The sequence below is a fragment of the Strix uralensis genome, chromosome 6, assembly GCF_047716275.1.
Source record: "Strix uralensis isolate ZFMK-TIS-50842 chromosome 6, bStrUra1, whole genome shotgun sequence".
NCBI classification, from domain to species: domain Eukaryota; kingdom Metazoa; phylum Chordata; class Aves; order Strigiformes; family Strigidae; genus Strix; species Strix uralensis.
The window spans coordinates 24,731,194-24,757,752 of NC_133977.1; the positions used below are offsets into that span (position 1 = coordinate 24,731,194).

A 26,559-nucleotide genomic window follows, 5' to 3' on the forward strand; every position below is an offset into this window, starting at 1 on the left:
TATGTCTGTTAGTGCAGGCTTTATTCTGGAAAACAGCAGCTTTTTGCATGTTCGTGCTAGAAATTTGCCTTACTTGAAATTTGTGCTACAGAAAGTTGAATGTTGACTGTGCATGTCTTGGGTGATGTAGTACTTGCTACAGTTCAGGCCTCAACTTTCAAAGGCATAAGGAAGGGTTTTAATATGCTAGAAATACCAGAAAATATTAATTGGGATTAATTCTGTTCTAAATCTTCATTAAATGTTGCTGGGGAAGATGAATACAATCATAAAATACTGGTATTAACATTTTTGTCACTGATACAGAATCAGTGCCAACTCACTACTGCCAACTCACCATCTACTTGCTGAGCAAATTTAGCTACCTGCGGTTCAGCAAGCTGAAAGAAAGCAACTTTGAAGCGTTGGACTGAGGCTGTAATTGTGCTACTTTTATTTGAAAGTAGGAAGGGAGATTCTGTGCTATATTAAGGGAAGTTAGGAGCAAACTTTGTACACAATTTATTTTTTTTTTTCCCCCTCCCCAAAATTCAACCATGCTTTAATAGAAAAGTGATTTTATCTCTATCCCTCTGGGAAACTTTGCATTGTAAAGGAAGGGAGCTCAGTGTGATATCCTTTCTCTCAAACTCTGATCTCACCTCTAAGGGATTTTGTGTTCTGTTTCCCGGCAACGTGAGCTGGGAGCGCTTGGTCAACCACATCTTACACGACGTAACACTTAGGTGACTGAAGAAAAAACCCACAGCACCCTGCCGTGATGCTGAAACTGTGGTCTGTAATTTGGGTGTTAAAGCACGCACCGATTGCCGTGCCCTGCTGCGGTGTGCATTATGTAATTGTCTAAAAATGACATTTTCCGGCGGGTGCAGAGGGCGCAGAGGGATGAGTAAAGCGTTCCGCTCCAGAAGCGGGCGTCCTCCCGACTTCCTCCGGCGGCGGCAGCCCGCCGCTGGCCCCGCGGCCCCTCGCCCCCCGCCGCCGGGGGGATCCCGCCTCCCCCGGGCGGGCCTCGCTCCCGGGCCCCGGGGGGCGCGCGCGCATCGCGCGCATCCAACCCCCGCCACGCCCTGCCCCGCCGCGCGCGGCCCCCGCAGCCCGCCGGCAGCAGCTGCCTCGCGCACCTGGGCGCCAGGTGAGGGCGGGGCCGCGCGCAGGCGCGGGGCCGCCTGCCCGCCCGCGCGCACCTGGCGGCCGCTGAGCGGAAGCCGAGTCAGCGCGCCCGGCTCCAGCCTCCCCGCGCTGTGGGCGGCCTCCGGCCGGGGCGGGAGCGGCGGGCGCCGGCTGCTCTCTCCGCTCCCTCTGCCCGCGGCCGCTCGCGCGGGCAGCGCCTTCCTCTTCCTCCCGCCGGACGAGGTGAGTGGGGGAGCCGCGGGGCGGGGGGAGCCCGCCGGCCTCAGGAGCCCCCGCGCGGCTCCGCTCCTCAGTGGCGAGGGGCCGTGGCCGGCGGCGGGGCAGCACCCGGTGCCGCTTCTCCTCCGTTCACCGCCAGCGGTGTGGGTGCGCCTGGCGGGGCGCGGGGCGCAACAGGCGGGAGGGAGTCGTGATGTGAGGGAGAGGTCCCGGGGCAGGCGTGGGGCTGGGGCCTGCTCGGGGGACCCCCCCAGACCCCCCTTCGTAGGCGCTCCCCCACAGCTACGCACGTTCTCACAGGCCCCACACGCGGTCCCCTCCAGTCCCACGGACGCAGCCAGCCCAGGGGCCTTGCCGGGGGCAGCCCAGCCCAGCGTGCCCCGCTCTGGGCAGACGCGGAGCGGGGCGAGGAGCTCAGGCGGCGGCGAAGGGCGCTGCTGCCTGGCAGCTGGGCAAACGGGTCTCCGGGGACCAGCCGGGCGCACTGTCCAAACCAGGAGTATTGACTGAGGGAGGTGTCTCTTGCCACGTACTGATCCCGCCCAAGTATTTGCCCACAGGACCGCACTGATTTGATAACAGCAGGGTGCTAGTTCCATTGTGTACGTTGCCAGCTTCCTTTGGTATATTTCATCCTATATGAAGAGCTTTTAAGTTACTGGATTGTCTTTTTTCTCCTGCAGTCTGTTAGTCTTACTTCGACGCAGCAGATGACAGTACTTAGAACTGACAGGAAAAGTGAATTGTAACGTAGATAACCTTAGTGTCATGGGATTTATTTTTTTTAAACTTCGTGTAAAATATGCTCGTACAAAGAAGTATTTGTTAATAAACGTTTGTATTGGTTAAATAAAAAAATCTTACTGGAAATACGAATTTTATGTATGCATCTTAGTAGTATTTTGCATGTTAGTCTTCTGTTACAAAACAACATCTTTTACTTAAAAAATTGTAAATTATATTGATCTAGTCATCCTGGACTAAAGTCAGTGTCATGCTAGTGAGCCAAGCGACAGTTAAAGACTGAGACAGAACAGCCAACTTAGGGCTTTTGGTTTCTTTTTTTAGCTAGGTTTGCTCAGTGGCCTGGTTAGGTTGGCATCTGCTGCTATCATCTCAAGGCTTCTCAATAACATAGCAAAGTAAAAATTAAGTCAGTTACAGGGAGCCCAAGTTACTATTTTTGTGCACTGTGGGAAGGAGCAGAAGACCAGTTTTCTTCCTTCTCATAACTGCTATTACCGTTTATCTTTGCCCCTTTTTTTGGGTGGGGTAATGCCAGCAGCAGCCTGGACTTTTGACTTCTGTCAAAATAGGAACAAGATACAATTGTGCGTTCTGTGACATTTCCCCAAAGTCTGTGGTTCTAGGCTGCAAACTTGCTTTGAGATGTTCCTTTTTGCTTTGCATAAATTTGTTGCCTGGTCTGTCTGTTCTGAGAGCTGATACCTAGTGCAGGGCTTCCCCTTTCTTTGGAACTGATGTAGAGAATCTTGTTCATAATACGAATTGCTGATCAGGTGCCTGCCAGCACTGATGAGTTCCTCCTCCTAATCTCATTTCTGTGCTTATCTTCTAGATGATTTGAAAGTGCCTTAAGTTTCTAGACCATGAAATGTTAGATTTTGTCCACTCATGTAAAGCATGATTTTATTCATTTGCTGTCTGTCTTACACATTGGCTGATTTTTCCCAAGATTCGCTGATATTGTGTGCAACAGAAAATAGTTCTGCTTACAAACAGAGAAATAATGTTGCAAAACTACTGATAGTGACCTGGTAATTAAATTCTATATTCAAATGACTATTTGTTGTTAGGTAAGAATTTTCAGCAGTGAAATGTAGCTGGAAAAGACCCAGTCAAGTGAGGAGAGGAGGAAAGCAAAGACACCTTTGGGAGATTCTGACAAAGATTAGTTTAGCAGTCACTGACCCAATAAAAATCAGTGAGGAGACTTGCTTTGCTCAATACTTATTTAAACAGTGTAAAAGTTTAAGGCTAGTTAGGGTGCAAAACTGATTTGAAGCCCTGCACTTATTATTCAGATGCTTTTGTTATCTTAGAAACATTACTACAATCAGAAAAAAAAAAAATCTCCCTTGGTAATGATCCAGACACTATTTTCTGGTGCTTAAGTGAAAATCAGACACTAATCCTTCTAAGTTAAAACAGCACTTTACAGCTGCTGTGGTGCTCGTTTGTCATAATGTCACATTTAGGGACAGTATAAAATTAATTTAAGAGAGGCCCAAACCAATCTGGCCAAGAAAAAAGGGAAACTGCGGAGTTGAGTGAAATTTAAATTTGAGTTCAGTGTATGTTTATAGTACCAGGACTGTAAAAATAAGCCATAAATATTTTTTATAATGTATAGTTACTGTATACTTTTAATATGCTATCTATTGTCACAGGGAAGGGATCTATCTATCTATCTCTGCCTACCATATACAGTGCTTTGCTGTAGAAAAATAGTAGTAGTGCTCATTTTGAAAGACTTTTTGGAAGGACTTCCATTAAAACACATAGAAGGAGGGGTGTGGGGTTTTTTGGTATTTTTTTTTTTTTAATCTCAAACTGCTGAAAAAGATAGTTTTCAAAGTTGTATTCCAGCTAGGTGTTCTGGGCTGCTGCTGCTCTGAATTTCTTCAGCCTATTATGTTATCATCCAGTTACAGCTTCTGATTTTTCTGTAATAATCACGGGGGCAGATTACGTCCAGTCTTTGCTAGAATAATCTGTGCCCTTAATGTTTCTAAAACTAAGACTCAGGAACTGAATGCATTCAGTATTCCTCTTACAACATACTTTTTTCAGAAGTAGAACCATATTTCCACTGGCTGAGCTTCAAAGAATATACCCGCAGGAACAGTATCTGGGGTTTGTGAATCTATTTCTTTAGGTATGTGTGCCCTATCTAGGAGTGTATTCAGCAGGAATTCTTAGTGGAACAGATAGGCAAGTATCTTTTGTTGCAAGTGTAGATATAGAAACTGGCCAGCTGATTCTGTTTCTCCTTTTCCTGTGAAGTCTTAATCTTCCGCTTCTGTACAATTTGTTTTATGTTTTGTTCCTTTATTTAAACCAAGGGCCAATATTCTTGTAAACAGTAGCATAGTTTGGTAAATTTAAGCAACTGTTTTCATTTTCCCCAAATTCTGAAGTGCTTTTGAATGTTTTGGACTGTATGGAGAGCCTTCGTACTCCATATTCAGCTAAACGTGTATGAAAACTTCACTCCAAATTGGATGTTTCTTAGTCTGTCACAAGAGGAGGTAATGTGAGTGGATGTTCTTCTGGTATGTACTTCTATGAAGTGGAAATGGTTTTGTTCAGTGATTTATTTATTTTTTTGCTGGTAGAAAAAAAACCTCAATTTCCATGGTGGTAGAAAACAAGAATATCACCAAACTGATTATTTCACTAGGTAATGTTTTAGTAGCATCTACATTGGTATTCATGCAAAGAAAACAAAAAGCCCTGTCTAGAATTTTAGATTCAGAAGTACCAGTGGTGAAAGTAGCACTTCTTACAGGTAAAGTATCCCAACATATGTAATCGTGTATCCTTGGCAGACTGTTGCGAATTTGGTGAAAATAGTTGATCCTGAGTGTCAGGTCTTTTTTTTTGTAAAGAATTTGTTCAGTGTTGCTATTCACACACCCACTTTCTGATTAAGGGGCCATTAAGATCTTCATGAAAGGATTGTATACTTGGATAATAATGAAAAATAGACAAGCCTTTTAATGAGACTGTGCTTCTGGAGTTATAGAAGAAATTAGATTGGGGTGAAGCAAAGTTGTGTAGTTAAATAGTTGTGAGTAGAGTAATTCTGAAGGTTTTTTCTATTCTCTTTTTTAGTTATTTTTTCTTAAGCTTTTTTAGTATTTTTACTTAATATTTTATCTTTTAAATTTTTTTTATGTTCCGTAAGCAACATTCTCAGGAAACATTAAAACCCTATTTAATGTTCAGATAAAAGGAAAGTAGATTATAAAAACAGTTTTATTAAAAAAAAAAAATGAGGTCAAGTATATTGTTGATACTAATCTCAACCACTGGCATGGTCTGAAAGAATTTGTGATGATTTGGGTTATCTTGACATTTTAATTTTTTTAAAAAAAATTATTATCTAACAGGGTTATTCAGACCAAGCTAACAAAAAGTCAGAGTTGTCTACATGTTGGCTGCTGTAGTGAGGCTTTCTTGTAAGCCAGTGTTTTTGCACAGTCTGACATTGGAGTTAGTGGGTGGCATAATGTAACATAGACTGTATTGAATTCACATGCTACCCATGTGATGTGGTTTGAAGTAGTGTGGCAGCTGTTTTTTGGCACAAAATTTTGAAAGACTTTTGCAGTACATACTAGTTTCTGGTTATGTTCTTCTTAAAAAAATCCCTAAAATCCAATTTCTGATATTTAAAGCTAATTATTTCAGAGTGCTGTAAGAATCAGACTACTATTAGTGAAAATAACACTAATGAATAGAAGATTAAATACTTTGCTAAATAGTCACCTCAGGGAGTTTAATCATGCCACATATTTCATCAGCATGTCCTGGAGGATGGAACAGTAGCTTGGTCTGTGCTTACTGACATTGCTATGCCGTAAAAATGTGTGAAGCATTTGTGGGGAATAAAGATTGTATTTCTGACTACAAAATTATCCTGGTAAAAACCCTAAGGAAGATACAGCTTTCAAGGCAGAAGTTCTTTGGACAATGTAGTCTGTGTTCTAGAAACTGCTACTATTTTGTGTAACAAAGAGCTCTTCTATTCTTGTAAGCAATATCCCTATCAAATATTTTGTCAATAAAACTACACGCAGCATTTGTCTATATCAAAGAGTTTGCTGTATGTTTGTGGCAAACAAGCATGTGTTTGTCCACTTCACCTCTACTGCACATACTATCCCAAGGCTATCACTTGATCCTTTCTTTAAAAAAGAAACATCGCTTGTTTCTGTGCGCAGCTCGCTGCCATGTATGCTACTGGAGTGTACTAATCCACATGGAAGGGGTTAAATTGTGTTGCTCTGTTGCACCACCCACTTAGCTGGGGTGTGTTGTCTTTTCATTTCTAGGGACAGACACATTTCACCTGTGTGTTAGGGCAGCCTGCTGTAGCTAGACCTGAGCAGCCAAGACAGATGTATCCAATACAAGGAAATATGTTGTCAAAGAGAAGTCAAAGTGTATGCAAATAGAAGTGCATAGTTACATAGGAAAACAAACGCTGAATAAATTGCTCTATGTTCTTGGTTGCTCATTATGTCTGCTCATTATAGTCTTTAATGACTTATTTGTCTGAAGACAGATGTATGCAAAACATGGGTAGCGCTAGAAATATTCTGGATGGATTTTAGATTTTGGTTATTTCGATTTACAGATATCTTGACTATTGTGTTGGGTTGATCGTGAGTATTCTAAGGGTTTGTATATACTCAATTTGTGCAGGAAATATTTCCAAATAAAAACAACAGTAATTTAGATTATTTTTTGGTAAAATATGCATATGTATTCTTCATGTTTTGTGAAGAATAGCTTAGTGTGTCAGCATCAAAGGCAGCAGCAGCAGAAGTCTGAAGTATGTGCTAAAAATCTATGGAAGAAATCTTTGGTATTTTCTAGTCTATTTTTCCTTTTTTTTGCTGGAGTCAATGAAGCCAAAGTTCATGTAGTAATCGTAAAACCAGAAAAAAAAATTAAGAGGTAGTGAGCATAGTATAAGCAAATATTGCTGTGTTAATTGAAATGCTGAAGATGTACAGTGGAAATCTGACAACCGCATCTTTAACTATGTAAAGTAATTGTTAAATTAGTTAAAAGATTTCTCTGGTACTAAAGAGATAACAGATATGTAGTCATACTGTGTAATTTTTCTACCCTTTGAGTAGTCTCATGCCAGTTCATTAAAACAAAAAGAGGCGGTCGTAAATATATGACTCAAATACTGATGAAGTTTTCAAATTTAAGCATAATTTCAGCATTAAACAGTCAATGTTGCTATATAGAATTAACTTTAACTGTTCTCCTCTTGATGTATCTAATACCATCATGTTCATGAAAGCTTAACCTTTCTCTTGTCCTGAACAAATTTAAGGCTCTTACCAAAAGGAAGAGCCCTAGAAGAAGGTGGAGAACATTGTTGCATGTTTAGTGATTTAAAAGAGATTTGAGGGCAACAATGTCTGAAAACAAGCCAAGCAGCCAACCAACACTAATGCCCCCCTCCCCAGGTGTTTGCCTACTGACTGCGTAATGGCGGCTTGTGGGATAAAGAAGTTGCCAGACCTCTCTTGAAGTATCAAGTACTTCAAATGTTAAAAAAAAGTGTTTTCTTTTTTCTGTTTGGGGAAGATATATCTATATTGCTTATTGATTCCTAAGCTTTAAGATTTATTAATATCATATGCGCTTGTGTATGCTGCGCTGAGAAACAGTAATCTGATTTTTTTTTTTTATGGTGTTACATAAACGTGCCTGGTTAACAGGTTGCAGAGGCTGTAGACGCAGGCAGTAGTTTTACAAGTTACAGTCTTATTGCTGGGTGGTGATCTGTACGTATGCTTAGTGTTTTACATTGGGTATTGCATTTACATGGCAAGGTTGGGTGGCCTCTGTGTGAAGAGACCAGGGGCTGTGTCTGTGATGGACAGAGCCAGTTCCAGCCAGCTCTAAAATGGACCCACTGCTGGCCAAAGCTGAGCCACCCAGTGTAGCAGGTAGTGCCTCTGTGATAAGGTATTTAAGAAAGGTTAAAAAATGCCACACAGCAACTGTGAGAGAGGAGTGAGAGAAATAACTCTGCAGACACCAAGGTCAGTGAAGAAGGGAGGGGAGGAGGTGTTTCAGGCGCCGGAGCAGATATTTCCTGGGAGCACGTGGAGAAGACTATGGTGAAGAAGGTATTTCTCTGCAGCCCATGGACTACCATGCCGGAGCAGATATCCACACTGCAGCCCATGCAGGATCCCATGCTGGGCTAGGTGCATATGCCCTGAAGGAAGCTGCAGCCCATGGATGTCCCATGCTGAAGCAGTTTTTGCTGAAGTACCATACTCCACAGAGAAGACCCATGTTAGAGCAGAGGAAAGGTGTGAAGAGGAAGGAGCATCAGAGATGCAGTGTTATAAGCTGACCACAATCTTCATTTCCCATTCCCTCTATACCACTTGGGAGAAAGGAGATAGAAGAGTTGGGAATGAAGGAGTGAAGTTGAACCTGGGGAGGTGGTTTTAGTTCTGTCTTTGTTTCTCACCATCCTACTCTATTTATTCTTAATTGGCAACAAATTAAATTCATCGTCCTCAAGTCTGATTTCCTGCGACGGTAGTTGGTACATGATCACACTGTCCTTATCTTGACCCATGTGCTTTTCCGTCTTATTTTCTCTCTGCTGCCATGTTGAGGAGGGGGAGCAGCTGGGTGGGTGTCTGGCAGCCAGTCAAGATCAACCACCAGACATTGAGAAAACAAGGCAATTTTTATCTGGCAGTTTGGTAAAACTGGTTGCAATCCTTTCATCAGAAAATAAAGTTTTTATTCTTAGCCTTGCAGTGTATAGCTATTGGTGTTGTAGTACCAATTTTTCAGCACTAAAGAAAAATGAGAAAATAATGTGTGAGACAGAAGTGGACTGGGGTTTTTTTACAGGTTTTCTTTGAAATTTTGTGAGCCTTGTGAAGCACATTTTTGGTACCTTTTAGTATCTATATAGCAATGCTGCAATGCGCTTCCTCTCTGCATTCTTGTAACAATAGCTCTATGGTAAAACTACTGTGGTTTGAATGTATAGGTTTATTTAAAAAGTTGACATAAGCTTTGAAATAAACTATAATGTGAACAAGTCCGGATGGTTAACTTATCCTGCAAATTCTTGAAGAAAACCAGGTGAGGTTCCTTCTGTTTTCTACAAGTTATATCTCTTCCTGAGTATATGTTATTTCAATTAAGAAATGCAGAATCTATTTATATTTCAAAGGATGAAATAGAAAAGTTCTGTTTTGCAATTCTGTGGTCAGTAGTTAGCAAGTGGGAATTAACTGTGGCTTTTATCTAGATGCTGCTTAATTATTTTCTTAGTTCACATACATGCAACTTACACAAAAATAAAGCTGTGCTTTGAATTCAGGCTGGTTGCTATTTTTCTCCTTCTTGTAAACTGCCAATTTTGCAGAGAGAATTTAATTCAAATCACTTGGATTCTGGTAGTCCTCAAATGTTTTTCATAGTTTCCCATCTTTGAAAGCTGCTGAATAATTGCTTCTCTGTGAAAAAAAAAAAAAAAAAAATAGTGGCAGAGTTCCTGAAAGAGGAGAGCTTTTTGACATTTTCTCTTGATGAGTTGCAGCAGCACGTGCCAGAAAATGCAGTACAAGTGAATGAAAAAATATACAGAATGGTTACTTGATCCTCAGGCTAAATTAACCTATTCCAAATTACCTGTATTAAGTCTGCCTTGAACATGTATGCTAGGTAGAGTTACACTCAAAAGAGTTGCAGTCAATGGCTCGATGTCCAAGTGGAGCGCAGTGACGAGTGGCGTTCCTCAAGTATCAGTGTTGGGGCCAGCGCTGTTTAACGTCTTTGTTGGTGACATGGACAGTGGGATTGAGTGCACCCTCAGCAAGTTTCCCAACGACACCAAGCTGTGTGGTGCAGCCAACATGCTGGAGGAAAGGGATGCCACCCAGAAGGACCTGGACAGGCTGGAGAGGTGGGCCTGTGCAAACCTCATGAAGTTCAAGGCCAAGTCCAAGGTCCTGCACGTGGGTCAGGGCAATCCCAAACACAAATACAGGCTGGGCGATGAGTGGATGAGAGCAGCCCCGAGGAGAAGGACTTGGGAGTAGTAGTGGATGGAAAACTGAATACGACCCAGCAATGTGCACTTGCAGCCCAGAAAACCAACTGTGTCTTGGGCCGCATCAAGAGAAGCGTGACCAGCAGGTCAAGGGAGGTGATTCTCCCCCTCTACTCAGCTCTTGTGAGACCCCACCTGGAGCACTGTGTCCAGCTCTGGGGGCCCCAACATAAGAAGGACATGAACTTGCTCAAGTGAGTCCAGAGGAGGCCACGAAGATGATCAGGGGGCTGGAGCACCTCCCCTGTGAGGACAGGCTGAGAGAGTTGGGGTTGTTCAGCCTGGAGAAGAGAAGGCTCCAGGGAGACCTTAGAGTGGCCTTCCAGTACTTAAAGGGGCCGACAGGAAAGGTGGGGAGGTACTCTTTATCAGAGGGTGTAGTGATAGGATAAGGGGCAATGTTTTTAGCCTGAAAGAGGGAAGATTTAGATGAGATACAAGGAAGACGTTCTTTACTGTGAGGGTGTTGAGGCACTGGAACAGGTTGCCCAGAGAAGCTGTGGCTGCCCCCTCCCTGGCAGTGTTCCAGGCCAGGTTGGACGGGGCTTTGAGCAACCTGGTCTAGTGGAAGGTGTCCCTGCCCATGGCAGGGGGTTGGAACTAGATGATCTTGAAGATCTCTTCTAACCCAAACCATTCTATGATTTGGTGATAACTAAATTAATCTAAACATTTCCCACTTGAAATCTGATTACTTAAGTCTTATCTAAAAGTGGATGGGTTTTTTTAAATAAAGTTGATTGAGAAGTCCTTCCTGGTTTTATAGTTCACTTTTTATGTGGATCTTTCTTCCATGCAACTTGAATTTCTTGATTCCATCTGTTTTCCTTCTATCCCGTCGTTGAACTAAAATTCCATGATTCTAGAAGACTTAAAACAACACTTTCCTCTAATTTTTAAATGACTTAATTTTCCAAGATTTGGAAGAAAATTTTTGTGAAGTAGTGGCACTGTGTAGGAATAGTATTCTGTTCTTAGTGGTGTGCCTGCTTTCTGGTTCTTCTATTTCAAGTGTGTTTAAAAAAAATAAAACACAAGGAAAGTGCATTTTGGGTGTCTTATAGGTAGGTTTGAGGTATGTTTAGGATGGACACATAATGTTTGACAGTTGAGAGTTGTGAATTAATTCCTGCCCAGTAATTTTTTGTGGTTTTACATTGTCGAATATACTAGATGTCTAAATTAATACTTTTTGTTTTAATTTGCAGGTCTTATAATTTCAAGAAATGCTGTGACCTACTTGAAGAACATTATTCACAGAAACTTTTAGTCTCGTGATAATTTTTAAAACTAGAATGGCTTTGAAAAAAACACCTAAACTGTTCAAGAAACTATTTTTTCACTGGAAACTTTGGAAATTTAGCATTATTGTGTTTGTCTTTCTGGTATTTTTATTTTTATTACAAAGAGAAGTAGGTGTTCAAGATTTTAAAGATGAAGCAGGGATTGAGCCAGTTGTTGGAAAGAAAAGTCATGTATTAGGTCTAGTGTTAAATGCGATGAACAATATCAAAGGTGCAAAGCCAAAAATGCAGATAAAAGCACCTGTTAGGCAAACTAAAATTCCTGAAGAGAGACACTGTTTGCCAGGACACTATACTGCAGTGGAACTAAAACCCTTTCTAGATCGACCCCTTCAAGATCCTAATGCTCCTGGAGCTTCTGGTAAAGCATTTAAAACCATCAACTTAAATTCAGAAGAACAGAAAGAAAAACGGCGAGGAGAAGAAAAACACTGTTTTAATGCATTTGCAAGTGATAGGATTTCTTTACACCGAGATCTTGGACCAGACACTCGACCTCCTGAGTATGTTGAAATATGTATGTTCTGATAGTTGAAAAACTTGTCAGAAATGCAGACTGCAAAGTGATTTGAGTTCAGCATTAGGTGATAGTTTAAGAAAGTCTCCTAGCTATACATAATGACTGTCTGTACATAATGATCCACAGTGCCAAAACCAAGAATGTTTAGAAAGGCTCACTTCTTTCATGGTTTTGAATTCAAAGTAACCATATTTAAATAAGGTTTTCTGCTTTTGCCTTGAAGCTTCAATTTCTGAGTGACTTTCTGGAGTCAGACTGCTAAGTTTTATTTAGAAGAAAACTAAAAATGTGATTTAAACTTTTTCCCAGTCTAAATACCAGTTCTTCCCCCCCCCCTTTTTTTTTTTTCTTTTAATATTCAGTGTTAATAAAACCACCAGCATAATTTAAATAAATTAAGAATTGTAAACTGTTGAACAAGGCAATGGAAGAGCTCAGCAGTATTATAGTATTGAAAAATTTTTTTAATGAAGAGTGTAGGACTTGGGTGGAGTCAGTTTTGGTTCTGAGCAGTCTGTCAGTGTCAGATTATATGTTCTCAGCTATCTGTGTCAGAAGTAACTAACCTTACTGAGCTGCTGCTGGTAATATGAATATCACATTACATGTGCAGCTCACAATAACCTTTGCTAGAGCATAACTGGTGAGTTTTTGCCTCTGTATTTTGTGAGGCGATGGCTGTTATAATTACCTTGGGGAGTGTCTCAGTCTCTAAAGTTGACGGGCAATAAACAGTAAGTGTGCAGCTTATGAATATAGAAGTGTTGTCATCTTGACTTGCAATTGGATTTAAAGTTATGTTCAGAATACATCAATCTTGAAAGACTGTGGCTTTAAAATTTTCACTTGAATGGAATATGCTGCCCTAAGGATTATATGGTATTCCTACAAAATTTTGGAATTCTGAATTAGATCTATTTCTCCTTGCAAACTCTGCATTCTTCTAATAAATATTCTTCTTTGTAGTTTTGGGTTCCAACAGTAATGGTGACTTAAACTGATTTTGCAGCTCAGTATCTGCTGCTCTCAGTAGAATAACATGTATTTTCCTGAGGAAGACCTGGCTGCTGTATGAAATGTACTCAAATGTTTGTGAGACATAAGCAGAAGTGTCAGTTGTTCAACTGGAATTCTTGTTCATCATATTTTTAAACTAATATTTTCTACAGCTTCTCCAGTTGGAGCACCTGCCTTTGTGTTTCAAAACTGGGATAGAAAGTGAAGAATCTGAAATATTTGATGTCCATACTTATAAAGCTTTGTGCTAGAAAGAGAAGGGTTTCTTTTAAGAGTTTGAGTCAAACCTTTTTATCCATTTTGTAACATTTGACACTTTCTAATCTGTAGATGTATTGAACAAAAGTTTAAGCGTTGCCCGCCATTGCCAACCACAAGTATTATAATAGTTTTTCATAATGAAGCATGGTCTACTCTGCTCAGAACTGTTCACAGCGTGATGTATACATCTCCTGCCATACTGTTAAAGGAGATTATTTTGGTGGATGATGCCAGTGTGGATGGTAAGAAGTCTCTATTTTCTCTTGTTTTTGTTTTTGTTTTTTTAAGACATGTTAGGATTGCAGATAAATTGGTTAAAAGAGGTTATCTCTTTACCGCCATTAACATGTATAACAGTATTCAAAGTGGTTTTGTTCCTTTCTTTTTCTATAAAATAGTTCTTCCCCATCTTTTTTTTTACAAGGTTGTCAAATATGAAATTCTCACCCTTTAAAAGCTTTTTAAACCCCATTTCTGATTATTCCGATTCTAGTGCTGCTTAAACTGCATAACTATTCGCATGACAAGTAGCTCTGTAATTTGTGCTTCAAACCAATTACAATTTATAGAACAAAGTATCCAAGGATAAATTGGCTAGTGCTGGTAGCAATTTGCATTTTATCATAGTGATTGTCTTTATGCAAATTAATTTCATTAATATGAAGGGAAATGTCTTTTCTAGAAAGTAAAATTATTTAATGGAAAAATAACCTTCAGTACTCAAGTTGACTGCCAAAAATAATTGAATGTATACTAAGTGTGATCACAAATGCAAGTTCAAAAAAATTTACATGCTTACCTTTAGATGAACATGTCTATACATACATGCTTATATTAATGTAGTTACACTTTTTGCAAGTCTGTATTTAGCATACTGACACACTTGGATGTGAAGTATATTTAGTAGTACAGTTTAATACTAAGGATGGGCAGAGGAAGGAAGATGATGTGGGATGTTGAGGGATGTGGGGTTGTTTCTCAAATTTTGCATGTTTAAAGAGTTTTTTTATATAGCTTCTGTTGCTATTGTAAATATTGTAGCCTTTGAAAACTAAAATGTGCTGTCATTAAGGAAAAAAATTGCATGTTCTGCAGATAACTTGAGTAAATAGGTCCATGAGCTGTTTGCTCTGAAAATGGATTTTGAATTGATACTCAAAGTGTTAATACTGCAGAAGAAATGTACTAGTACATGTCCTTTCTCTTTTAGAGTGTTTTTAGTGTTCCATCTCCTGTTGTCTGCCAGTCACCTCTTCCTACGCCTCCATGTCCAACAAAACTCAGCCCCTAAAAATAATGTTCAGCAGTCAGGAATTGTTTACTGCTTTGATGTTGAGGTCATTCATGGGATTAATGTGAATTGTTAGTTTAATAATGTAAAATTTTAGGCAGTGGCATGTATATACACTGAATATCCTGAAACCGATTTCTCTTTCTAGAATACTTGCATGGTAAACTAGATGAGTATGTGAAACAATTTCAAATAGTTAAAGTAGTCCGTCAAAAGGAAAGAAAAGGTCTAATCACTGCACGGTTATTGGGAGCTTCAGTAGCAACAGGAGAGACCCTGACCTTTCTGGATGCTCATTGTAAGTGCAACCTGTAACTATGCCAGGTCTGGTTTATAATGCTGTTGTCTTTGATTTAACTTTGCAGGTTTTTTAATGAATGATGAACATTAGCAATGTATCATCTTTCCTATTGCTGTTTTATATTCTTGAAAGTATAATTAGCAATGCCGTTTAAAAGCAGTGCATATTGACTTGCTGCGGGCATGTTAAAATATTCCCTGTGTACTACTTTATAGCCAAGTAAAAATTCAGTGCTTGTTCCCATTTTCTCCATAGGTGAATGCTTTTATGGCTGGTTAGAGCCATTATTGGCAAGAATAGCTGAGAACCCTGTTGCTGTTGTGAGCCCTGATATTGCTTCTATAGATCTCAATACTTTTGAATTCAGTAAACCATCTCCTTATGGGCATAGCCACAACAGAGGAAATTTTGATTGGAGTTTGTCATTTGGATGGGAGTCTCTTCCTAAACATGAAAATAAAAGAAGAAAAGATGAAACCTATCCAATTAGGTAAACATAATTTCAATAATATTTTAAATCCTTCAGTTTTCATTTTTTTCAATGAAGAGCAGTTTGTAAATGAACTAATTCTTCAGATGAGTATGATCAGAAGTCTTTGCACCTTACATGGTTTTTGTAATACTTTCTCTAAGAACCACACTGTGAATTTTAAAGTTTTCATAAAAACATAATCTCCTTAAGACAGTAATTGCTCTGCATTACCTGTTTTCTACATATACTTGGAACATAATAAGCAATTTCTATATATGTTTTTTTGTCAGGAGGGAGGGGGGAGAGGAGTATTATAAACAGTTCTTTTCAGAGATAGTACCACAGATTCTGGCTCCTCATTCATCATCCTTGAAAGGATGACAACAGGGTACCAAAATACTAGGCTGTTGCATTGGTGCATTTGATGATAATTGTATGTGCTTTGGCCGCAGACAGATTACTGGTCTGGAGGAGTAATGACTTCGCCTGATATCCTCCAGACAGGGAAAAAATGTTATTTTTTCTGATGCTGTCTTTTATACCAGCAGTCATTAGTCTAACCCAGTTGTTAATAAATGACAATAAAACTGTCAAATGAGACTCGATAGGACAGATTTAATTGCTTGAAGTATTACCTATGCCAGGAAAATGTATCAATGTAGTGAAACACTGGTAAATGCATGGAAACTTCCTAGATCAGTTATACCATGTTTTTACATCTATATTAAAAAAAAAAAAAACAAAACTATTTGAATCCTGTCTTCCTCAGTAAATTTCTCTTTTTGCAGAACACCTACTTTTGCTGGAGGTCTCTTTTCAATATCAAAAGACTACTTTGAACACATTGGAAGCTATGATGAAGAAATGGAAATATGGGGGGGTGAAAATATAGAAATGTCTTTCAGAGTAAGTTTGGCTATTTAATTAGCAGTGATCTCCATACTGACAGCGTACAGGATTTCTGAGGACAAATTAGTATTAGATCTTGAGTTCTCTGCTGAATCAGCCAACATGGAAAACAAATTACTAATGACCAATGAAATAAAATATGAACATGCCTACTGAACTGATTTTTTTTTTTTTTTAATGTGTTTAGGGTTGATAGCTGAAATGTACATTTCCAGGGTCTACCTGATTAGGAAATTCACTTATGGTATGCCTGATATATGTACTCTTGCTAGTGGTTTGGGGTTTTTTTCTGGTGAATAATAACATTGCTATTTTTTCCACCCCCTTAATTCTAATTGCAGTACACTTACACAAAAAATGTTATTATTAGGTATGGCAATGTGGTGGACAGTTGGAGATCATGCCTTGCTCTGTTGTTGGCCATGTCTTTCGCAGCAAGAGCCCCCATACTTTCCCAAAAGGTACTCAAGTGATCACACGTAATCAAGTACGCCTTGCAGAAGTGTGGATGGATGAATATAAAGAAATATTTTACCGAAGAAACACAGAGGCAGCAAAAATTGTGAAACAAGTAGGTGGTGGTGGTGGTATTAGAAATCACACTTGCTGCGTTGAAAGTTTTGGTGAGCAAAAGTTATTTATTGACAAAGTATGTAAGGATTCTAGATATTTTAATGAAAAGAGAGTTCAGTTTGCTTAATGCTGGAGCCCCAACACACATGAAAAAAGTGCTCGGGTGGTGATAGTGTTAGTTTGTGTGGTGGGTTTTTTTTATTAGTATGGTTTTTTCATATATTCTCTAAAATCCTGGGTTGTTTGCATTGAACGGCTACTGGAACTACCAGAAGAGCATGAGAAAAGCTACTGAGCATAGAAAATGCAAACTAACTTATTTTTTGGAGTGAAAAACATAATGTCTCATTAGTCTCAATTTACTTAGTATTTTTACTTTAAAAGCAGATTTTGTTGTTCTTTAGCTGCAGAATAAAGCTTGTTCAATGATATGTATCCATCCTGTCTCTATCTGCTTGAAAACTTAAGTTAAATTCAGGGTGTTTGAGTGTTGGTTTAGTTATTTTTGTAAGTTTTCTGGAACTTTTGTCTTTCACCAGGTGGAATTTAGAGTTTTCTTCAAGAAGGTTTTTTTTCTCCCTTCGAATGATAATTTTTTGTGACTATTATATCACTAATAGCATTAGATTTCCTAGGAGTGTTTAGTAGCTGGACAACTGAATTTTGTCCATACGATTCTTCATTATACTGACTATTATGCTAATTATTTAATCAATCCAATTCATTATTTCAGCTCACTCTTTTTTTGTGAGATCAGTTAACTTTATAGCTGTCATCAGTATGGTGGTGTTTGTACTTTCCCACTTCATGGCACTGTGTTAAAACTCTTGGGACTAAGGATACTTCTGTTTTTTCCATGTTGCAATGTATTTTTCTTGCATGTGCTTTGAAATACTGCAGGCAGGATGTTATGACACTGAAAAACAAACAGTAGATACTGTAGTACAGTATTTAAAAAAAAAATCAACAAATGAAGCTTAAAACTTGTTTAATGCTACAATACAGAATATCGTACATTTATGCATACAAAATTGATATTAGTAACATTAGTATATTTCTTTTCCATCCTTCCTTACATCCCTTCCTCTAACAGAAAACATTTGGAGACATCTCAAAAAGGCTTGAGTTAAGACAGCGTCTGCAGTGTAGAAATTTTACTTGGTATCTCAGTAATGTTTATCCAGAAGCATATGTGCCAGACCTGAATCCTTTGTTTTCTGGATATGTAAGTTTAATTTTATTTATTTCCTATAGTCTTCCATAATCTTCTGTGCTACCTTAGCCATACCGTTTACATTTTAGCTATCATTAACTGCTCTACGGTTTTCTTGTCACTACTCTGGACAAAGAATCTATTCTGCATACCTCGCTATCTGAATATTGTATAGCTTTCTCAATGGTGATATGAAATTTAAGCAAAGCTTCTTAACTAACAGCCTTGCTTAACAGGATCTTACAACCTGCTAAGATAAGCAACATTCTACCTATCGCTAACAGTTAAGATAATACAAAAGTACTAAGCCAGTGGTGAGAGATTTCCTGAATTACCAAGGTAAATTTAGCTTTATATAGTAAGAAGTCAGAGAATTTTTAGTTCATGTTAATAAGGAAAACTGGTGAGCTGTTTGCTTCTCAGAATTAGGTTTATGATGAGGCAAATATGTATTTATAGTTATACATATGTTTTTTAAAAGACCACTGCATTTTCTCTGGCAAATAACTTCTTAGACATTGCATTGCTAAAACCAAAAAACTATTAAACAACTAATAATTCTTAGTTTGAGATGAATGTGAATGTCTAGTATGTATTTACAATTAAAACTTCCCCTTCCATTTTGAATATTTTATGTGTTTCTGTTCAAATTGTAATTTGAATAACAGTAACCTTGTAGCTTAATAATAACCCAGTAGCCTAATAATTCACAGTGTGTGGCTGCAGACAACCATAATGTAGTTACTAGGCTTTTAGTTAGAAAAGATTAACTGAGAGACTAGAATTTTTAGATTTGACCATAGCAGAAATTAAAAATGAACTAAAAACTGTAATTGTTGTTAAGCCAAAGGTTTGTTTTGTGCACAAGTTTAATTTTTTGCCATCCCCACTGAGCTGCTTTCTTTTTTTTTCCTGATAACACTCTTTCTTTAGTTAAAAAATATTGGGAAACGCATGTGTCTGGATGTTGGTGAAAATAACCATGGCGGCAAACCATTGATTATGTATTCTTGTCATGGACTTGGAGGAAATCAGGTAAAATATTTGATACCTGATTTTTATGATCTATTCAGCTGTAACTTTACCATATTAAAGCTTTTCATTTATTTCAGAGAAATGAACTCATTTTTAATATGCAATTTCGCTCTTTTTTTAAAAAAATATTTTGAGTTAGTTCCTATATATATAGTTCAAGGAAAATTTCATACTGCTCTTCATGTCATGTCCTGCTTCTAACATTTCATGTTCAGCATACAGATTCAGATTTTTAACACAATTGCACTGCTTCACTTGATCTTTCTCTGCAAAACCTTTTCATCTTACCCTTACTACTTTCTTGTAAATGTTTGTCTTCTTAATTCTTCCTTTCCTTATGCTTCCTCCTATTGCTTCTTTCTCTGCCACCAGGACTTGCACTCTCAAGGAAGATGGTGGGAATCCAGCCAGTGGGAGACCGAGTGGCCAGGCCTGAGCCACCTTCCCTATCATGCTTGCACCCTCATAGTCTGAGGTCAAAGTGGTCTGTCCTGTACTGCCTAATGCAAGTGAATAATATGATTGAATTTGTCCAAGAAGAGCTTTTTGATGCATAGCTCTTGGAGGCAGCAGTGGTGCTCTGTTTCTTCTACAGTATGACTTGCAATAGACGTCAGACACTGAATCCTTCAGGCACTACTGTAATACTAATAAAAGTAGCATCTCCTTCCCTGCCCAGAAATGAACACTTCTCTGTTGCCTTAAAGAGTTATTCCGTGAATAAAATTTATTAACTGTAGATCCTTAATAACTAAAGGTCAACAAAGGTTTAAATGTTTTTGTTAGAATACAGTTGTAATTTTTCTTTTTTTTTTTTTTATGAAATCTTCAATCTTAAAAGCCATCCATTGATGGCACTGTGAAAACTCTGACACGTGATCATAGTTAATTGATGCTTTCCTAATCACTTTTTGTGGGAGATGGAATACTGTCTAGATTAATAACTACCCTGTTACGTTAGCTTCTTACAGTATTGAACTTCTTTTTTTATTCCGTTGTGGATTAATACTATATTAGCCTTTTCACATTGTCACAGTCATTAAGGCAGGAACACTGTACTAAGACATTGTATTAAGAGATCTGCTGTATGCTTCTATTGTCTCTAAGTTATCTTGGACTGTACTAAAACTCTATGCTTTCCTCCTGACATAGAATAACAGTCTAAATCCCTTTAAATGTCAACCTTCAGAGAATTTTAGTATAGGTTTGCTGGTTATGAGATGTGGATGTTTACTTACTTAACATTCTCATTACAATACTCTATTTTCAGTTGTTTTATGTTCTTCATCAGACTTTAGCAGTACAGGCTGAAATTTTCCATATTACCTGTGGTCTTTGCCATATATTTGAGATGGGAGAAAGGAGCAGAAGAGAGAACCTAGTTTTCAGATTTGTACATAAATTGTTTATCATTCTTCCTTTTTAGAATATCCTGGGGCTGGGAACATGTCCATCTCAATATCCAAAATTAATGAAGTTTTAAACCTAGCTTTCAAGTTGTATTGTCAGGGTTTGCAGAGATTCTGGAGTTCAAAAAATAAATTAGAACAGATTAAATCAGATTAACAGATTTAGAATAAATTATCATGTCTGAGAGCTAAGTGACTAAGCAGGTCAGTCCTGTCAATACCTGTTTCAGGGAGTTACGCTGAATGCAGAAACTTAACAGTGAGATGCCCATTTGTTCCTCAGCGCTATTCCCATTGATGCAAAGGCAGTGAGGAGGCAGAAGCTGGTCAATTGGACAGATAGTTAAAGGCCACAGGGAGCTAACTGAGCCTGCTTCCCATAGTCAAAGGAAAGATATGGTGAAAAAGTCTGACATACAGAGCCAAGAAACAGTGGTAGTGGGATGTAATTATAGGAACTCTGCTGTTTTAATGAGGTAGAAAAGGAAGAGACCAGGATGGTAGGGTAGGACTAGGGGTAAAAGAAAGGACAGCTGTGTCTGTAACTGTTAGAATTAAATACCTGTTAAGACTGGAATTATAGCCTAGAATTCCTGAGCCCTAAGGGAACTTTGGTGTCAGGAACTAATGGTAAAATTCACTCATAAAACACATGCTTATATTACTTTTCTAATGGCTAGCTCAAAGAGAACATAACAGCGTCCTATTGTTAGCATTTATTGTTTAGATCAAGCAGCAAAAGTTGACGTACAGCAATCAATATTGTTCTGAGTGACAATTTGGTTTTTGGTTGCTCTAAGAAAAAAAATAATCCAGCAACAAAAATTGAATACAGATTTTTAAAGTTTAAAAATGCCAAAATTTAAGTTATCCATACAACTATTCAGTTCGTCTCCTTGAATTGTATATGATTCCTGGGGGAGCAAGCGATGAGATCTGGCATCATAATGCATATGCACCAACTGTCATTTGCAGTTTATACATTTAAGTACTTCTAAATATATTGCATTAGTATTAAAAAATGCTTTTAGTTTTGTAAATACTTTTAAAGCATGTATGCTGAAAATCAGAGAATTGATTCTGTAGTCTCAAATTGTTGAATAACAAAAGAAATATATTTGTGTATTGGAATTTCAAAGGACTAATTTAGTTTAATGCTCTTGTTTGTGTTTATTTACTGAAATTTTTAAAAATTATTTAAATAGTACTTTGAATATTCTGCACACCATGAAATTCGACATAACATTCAGAAGGAGCTTTGTCTGCATGCTTCTAAAGGACCTGTGCAGCTTCGCGAATGTAACTACAAAGGCCAGAAAACCTTTGCCGTTGGAGAAGAGCAATGGCTGCATCAAAAGGTATTTAGACTGTGCAGTGAATCAGCATTTTTATCGGTGATCTTTTATATGAGTTTAATTTTTGATTTCTAATAAAAGAGAAAACCCCAAGGAAACAGAACTCTGAAGCCAAAAAGGAGTAAGTTTATTTCTGTGAGGAAAATGTAGATCATTTCAGCTTTTCAGTTACCAGATCAAAATGTGATGATTTCACTATTTCAAATGTAAAGTCACTTAAAGCAGTTGATATCCTTTAGTGTGTGTGTCTGGGCATCCACCTGGAAGTCAGTCCATATGTTTTGTATCTTTTAAAATATTTTTAAAAATTTTGCTAACAGACAAGCTGGCACTTGCATATACTACCCATGTTTGCTTGCTACCCACCCTCTTCACTATCTTTATGGCCTTGCTCTTTAACAACAATAAACTTGAGAAAAACAAAGAGTGGGGGGAAACAGCACGCTTGTTGTTTGTTCACTTTTTTTTCCTTCCTTTTTTACTCACTTTAGGATCAAACTCTGTACAATGCAGCACTACATATGTGCCTTACAGGAAATGGAGAACATCCGAGTTTGGCATCCTGTAATCCATCAGACAGCTTCCAGAAGTGGATCTTTGGCCAGAACAATTAAGATTTTATATTTATGGGCCAGGAGCATTTGATTAAAAGATCCATTCTAAACTGTGATCATATATGTGTACTGCATTTTTAAGTGATACATACTTTAAATGCAAAATGTTTAAAGTTTCTTTTCCCTCTTATTTAAGTTGGATATAAAATATGTCATCAGAGATTCCCTAGGAGTCTGTTATACCAAAGATGATGGAGATGCTGATTAAGAAAAATGTTTACAATATTTCTATGGTAAGACTTTATATGTTGACCACTGATTCATGGATCCTATAGTCCTTTTTCACCTTGGGAACCACATGTATATTGTTTTTCCACATGTTGTAAGTACTTCTGAAGAAGCCTCATTTTCTCTGTAGAGTTATGAGAAATTGAGTACTGCCTAAAAACCAAGACACTTTATATGTATATTTTTATGCTCAATTGGTTGATTTAATTTTTTTTAATCATTTACTTTGTGAACCTTTCTCAGTAATTTTTAAGTTCCTTCACTTGAAAAATTAAATATTTGACCTTCAGGTTGAAGCCAAATAGGCTACCACACTGTGCTCATCTTCGAGTAAGTAGATTCTTCTTTTGTAGAAGAAAAATAATTTTTACTGAAATATGTATGTATAATTATTTCAATGGAAAATCTGCTTATTCTGATATTAATCTTTGTTTAGCCAAAACTTTTTGTACAGGTTTTTTGTATTTCATGAACTGTAAAATTTATGACAAAGTTATATTGTAATAGATTTCTGAGCTGCTTAACATTAACACATTTTTTTCATTAATGCCTTTAAATTACATTATCTGCTAAACCCACTTTTTTTCCTATTTTTTAGTGATTTATGCAGTGTTTACCTAACAGGTTTCTAATGTTATCTGTACATAATTTCTTGTGCGAAAGCTTGCATGTTGATTTTTTTTTTTTCCTGCTGTTGCCATTTCCCCTTTTACAAAGGACTGACCTCAGTTTTATCAGTCTAAGACAGACCTTGGCCTTCCTAACTATTCTACTAGATCTATTCATGAAATATTGTGTTCTTGTAAGCATCCACAAGTTTATGTCAATAGATCATTTACAGCTATGACTTCATAAGTAGCCTTCCTTTGATTAAGTATTTAAATATGTGTATATTTCTTCGGTTATTTTACTGGATGCATCGTTGTTAAACACTCTCCAGTTAGTCTTCCATTGCAATCACCAGTCATGCCCATTTTCTGACTGTGGTTATCTCAGGCCTTCTTTAATGAAGGTAACTCTTCTGCACAAGAAATACGCTCTTTAGGAACAGAGAAGTGCACATAAAATGTCTACTTCAGGGTATGAATGTGAGATTAATGACCGTCCCACCCTTAAAGCGGCTAAGGTCATGTTAAAAATGCACTTTAATAAGGTAAACTTTATTTCATAATAAAATTTTATATTCTGATTTAGAGAATACTTAACTGGTTTATGCAAATTATGGAGGTTTAAAATTAACCTTAAATTTGCATGTGTTATGATATGGAGGGAAACTGGCTATGAAATTAAAATAAACTTCTGGGAAGGGAAAGAAGCAGCAGAATAAAAACAAGGAAAAGACTCACTGTTGTCTAGAAGTGCCAGTGTTATTAAGTAGGGATGAGAAAGATCAAAGGTAAAAAGGTAGTTAGACTTTGCAGCTTGTCGAAAGAATTGTGTTGAACATCTATAGTATCTATTCAAATGGAAGAAAATAGGTGTAATATCAACCATCTTAATTATTAACTCTTTAATGATTGAATCTCAAGAAATGTGAAATCTCAGCAGTGAAAACTTGAGCAGGCCTAGTTAGATGCAGCTAGTAACAGTATATTTAGGAAATGCTTAGTATGTCCTTTAAATACTGTACTCATAAGGGGAGGGCGGACTAAAGAAAAAGTTAGGGCTGCCAAAAGGAAAAAAATTACAATTTTTAAAGTGAAGACAAAAAAAGTATTTGGCTGCATGATCAAATATAAAGCTGTGAATAAATTTGAAGGGGGTGGGTATTAAATATTGAATAGGACAAAACCCACTAATATTAAATTTGTCCTTTTCTCCTGGTAAATAAATAATATCATTACAGATAAATGCTAATTTATCTATAGAATCTGGTGGATGGATGATGTTGTGGGGTTTTTTTATTTCTAATGGGTGGAAGGAGCCTGTCTTTTGGTTAATTTAACAGTATCTGACTGAGTTCAGTTTCTGAATAAAGCAAGAGGTAATCTTTTCAGTAGGTCTAAGTCATCTAAAAGACAAGTGAATAAGCAAGGATCAGCAAGAATTTGTCAGAAGCATTAACTTAAGCTAACTTCTTTTTCTGGCTTGATAATCATGCCTTTGAGTCATGTCTTGGCTTCTGTAAGGCTTTTGGTGACATCTTTGAGAATATCCTGTGAAGTTAAAGTTGTATGACTTAAAATAACTTGCTACAGTGTGGGCATAAATTGTCAAAACGACCGTACTGGGAAGGGTTATTAATGCCAATGAGAAACTGGAAGGCTGTATCAAGTGACATTGCACCAAGATCTGTCTGTTCCCTCTGATAAATACTTCCATAATTCAGTAATGAAATATGAAGTTCTATTATTACTTTCACAGATCAAACCAATATTGGAAGGGGAACAAATGCTCTTGGCAAACTGGAGAAGTTGAGGAAAAACAGGATGCAGGTCAATGAGAAAATTTTTCAACAAATATAAATAGAGGATGTGAGATTACATAGATAGCACCTGTGCCATGTTACACCCCCAGGTATGAAATGGAAACTGAGTGTTCAAGGAATCTGTTCTGAAAGACAAGGTATTTAGCATAGCTGTTTAAAAGGACTGGACTTCTCTTAGTTCCTAATTTGTGTTATACAGCAAATGTATTACATTATTTTTAATAGCACTAAAGGGTTATTTCCTCATGCAACCTCCTCTTAAAAACTTGTCAGATTGGAATTTGCATATATGAAACATCATTTATCTACTCATTACCAGTTTTTATTTTTAGAGGTAACATTCCAAACCAGGATAGAATTTAAATTGCAAGGAAACAAGGGTTCTGTTGCGCTTGGAGGTAGGAATCTCTTCATGAGCAGTGCTAGAGGAGCTCCACTTTTTTGTTTTCTAGTTGGTAATCTAAGACCATATTATAGCAGATATAGCAGTACATGTACTTGTCACTGTTTTCTAAAATTAGTTATCGCAGGTCACCTAGTTATTATATTTTGTGTTCAGTTCCAGCTGTGGAAGGGGAAGACTTATTCTGTGATTTAAAATTGTCTTTAAGATTTTCCTATCATTTTTTGAGACTTGGTTTCTGGCCTAACATAGGTCAAAAGTCCAAAATTCGTAATACACTTTAACATAAGGGTTTTTTTAACGATTGCTACTATTGCAAACACTCTAACCTTTTTTTTATATGATTACTACCTGTTCTTTAAACTATGAGTGACATTTTAGTCTATTTTTGCAGTATTTAGCACAACAGCAATTCAGTCTTACTTGGACTCCCTACTACCTGCCAGAAAAGAGGGAAGATCTATAGAGGAAGACATTAAGTGACTTTTTTTGTTCTATTCTGTTCAAAGATCTGAAATTAACTTCTGGGTCTACGTTGAGTATTGCACTTCCAAATATGCATATATATGTGTGTGTGTGTATATATATAGATATCATACAATTTTAGAAGAGCAATAAGAGATCTGTAAATATGATTGGAGGTTTAGAAAATATTTTTTTAAAAGTTAATTACATTTTTTTAAAAAAATACTTTTGAAAAAGTAATAACAAAGCAGCAGTAAGAAAAATTGCAAGCGGTTCACGTGTTAGCCATTGTGCATTTTCTCTGTGCTTTTCTAGCATCAGTCTTGAATCTTTCCTGAAAAGTAAACTGGTTTGCAGGTGTTTTTTAGAGGGCAGAAGCAGATGTTCTCCTTGGCATAGCTTATTCCTCCAGCATGATTCTCTTGATTAATTATAGTACATTCTACAAAGCAGTACTAACTTTTCTGTACTTTATGTTTTGCTGTATACATCTCTTTAAATATGTTGAATTACTCTTAACTAAGAAATAAATGAAACTGAAAGAA

The 26,559-nt window shown here is 37.6% G+C and overlaps 1 protein-coding gene across 2 annotated transcripts; it reads left to right on the forward strand.

Annotated features, from left to right (window-relative positions):
- Positions 1-1,264: 1,264 nt before the first annotated feature.
- On the forward strand, positions 1,265-26,559 carry GALNT3 (polypeptide N-acetylgalactosaminyltransferase 3). Of its 2 annotated transcripts, XM_074873307.1 has the most exons (11): positions 1,265-1,356; positions 11,425-12,023; positions 13,388-13,560; positions 14,758-14,907; positions 15,166-15,400; positions 16,171-16,288; positions 16,662-16,862; positions 17,958-18,089; positions 19,011-19,112; positions 21,727-21,879; positions 22,368-26,559. In XM_074873307.1, exons 2-11 carry the CDS (start codon positions 11,512-11,514, stop codon positions 22,488-22,490), a joined length of 1,899 nt encoding a protein of 632 aa, XP_074729408.1. In that variant the 5' UTR covers positions 1,265-1,356; positions 11,425-11,511; the 3' UTR covers positions 22,491-26,559. The 2 variants fall into 2 exon arrangements, with proteins under 2 accessions (XP_074729408.1, XP_074729409.1); XM_074873308.1 differs by lacking the exons at positions 21,727-21,879; positions 22,368-26,559 and adding an exon at positions 19,485-19,711.

What these genes read in the sequence shown, in the direction of transcription:
- GALNT3 (XM_074873307.1), top strand. Translation starts at nt 11,512, where the DNA reads ATGGCTTTGAAAAAAACACCTAAACTGTTCAAGAAACTATTTTTTCAC. An exon ending in GGATGATGCCAGTGTGGATG is followed by an intron (nt 13,561 to 14,757) that starts GTAAGAAGTCTC and finishes TTCTCTTTCTAG; the next exon opens with AATACTTGCATGGTAAACTA. An exon ending in ATATAGAAATGTCTTTCAGA is followed by an intron (nt 16,289 to 16,661) that starts GTAAGTTTGGCT and finishes TGTTATTATTAG; the next exon opens with GTATGGCAATGTGGTGGACA.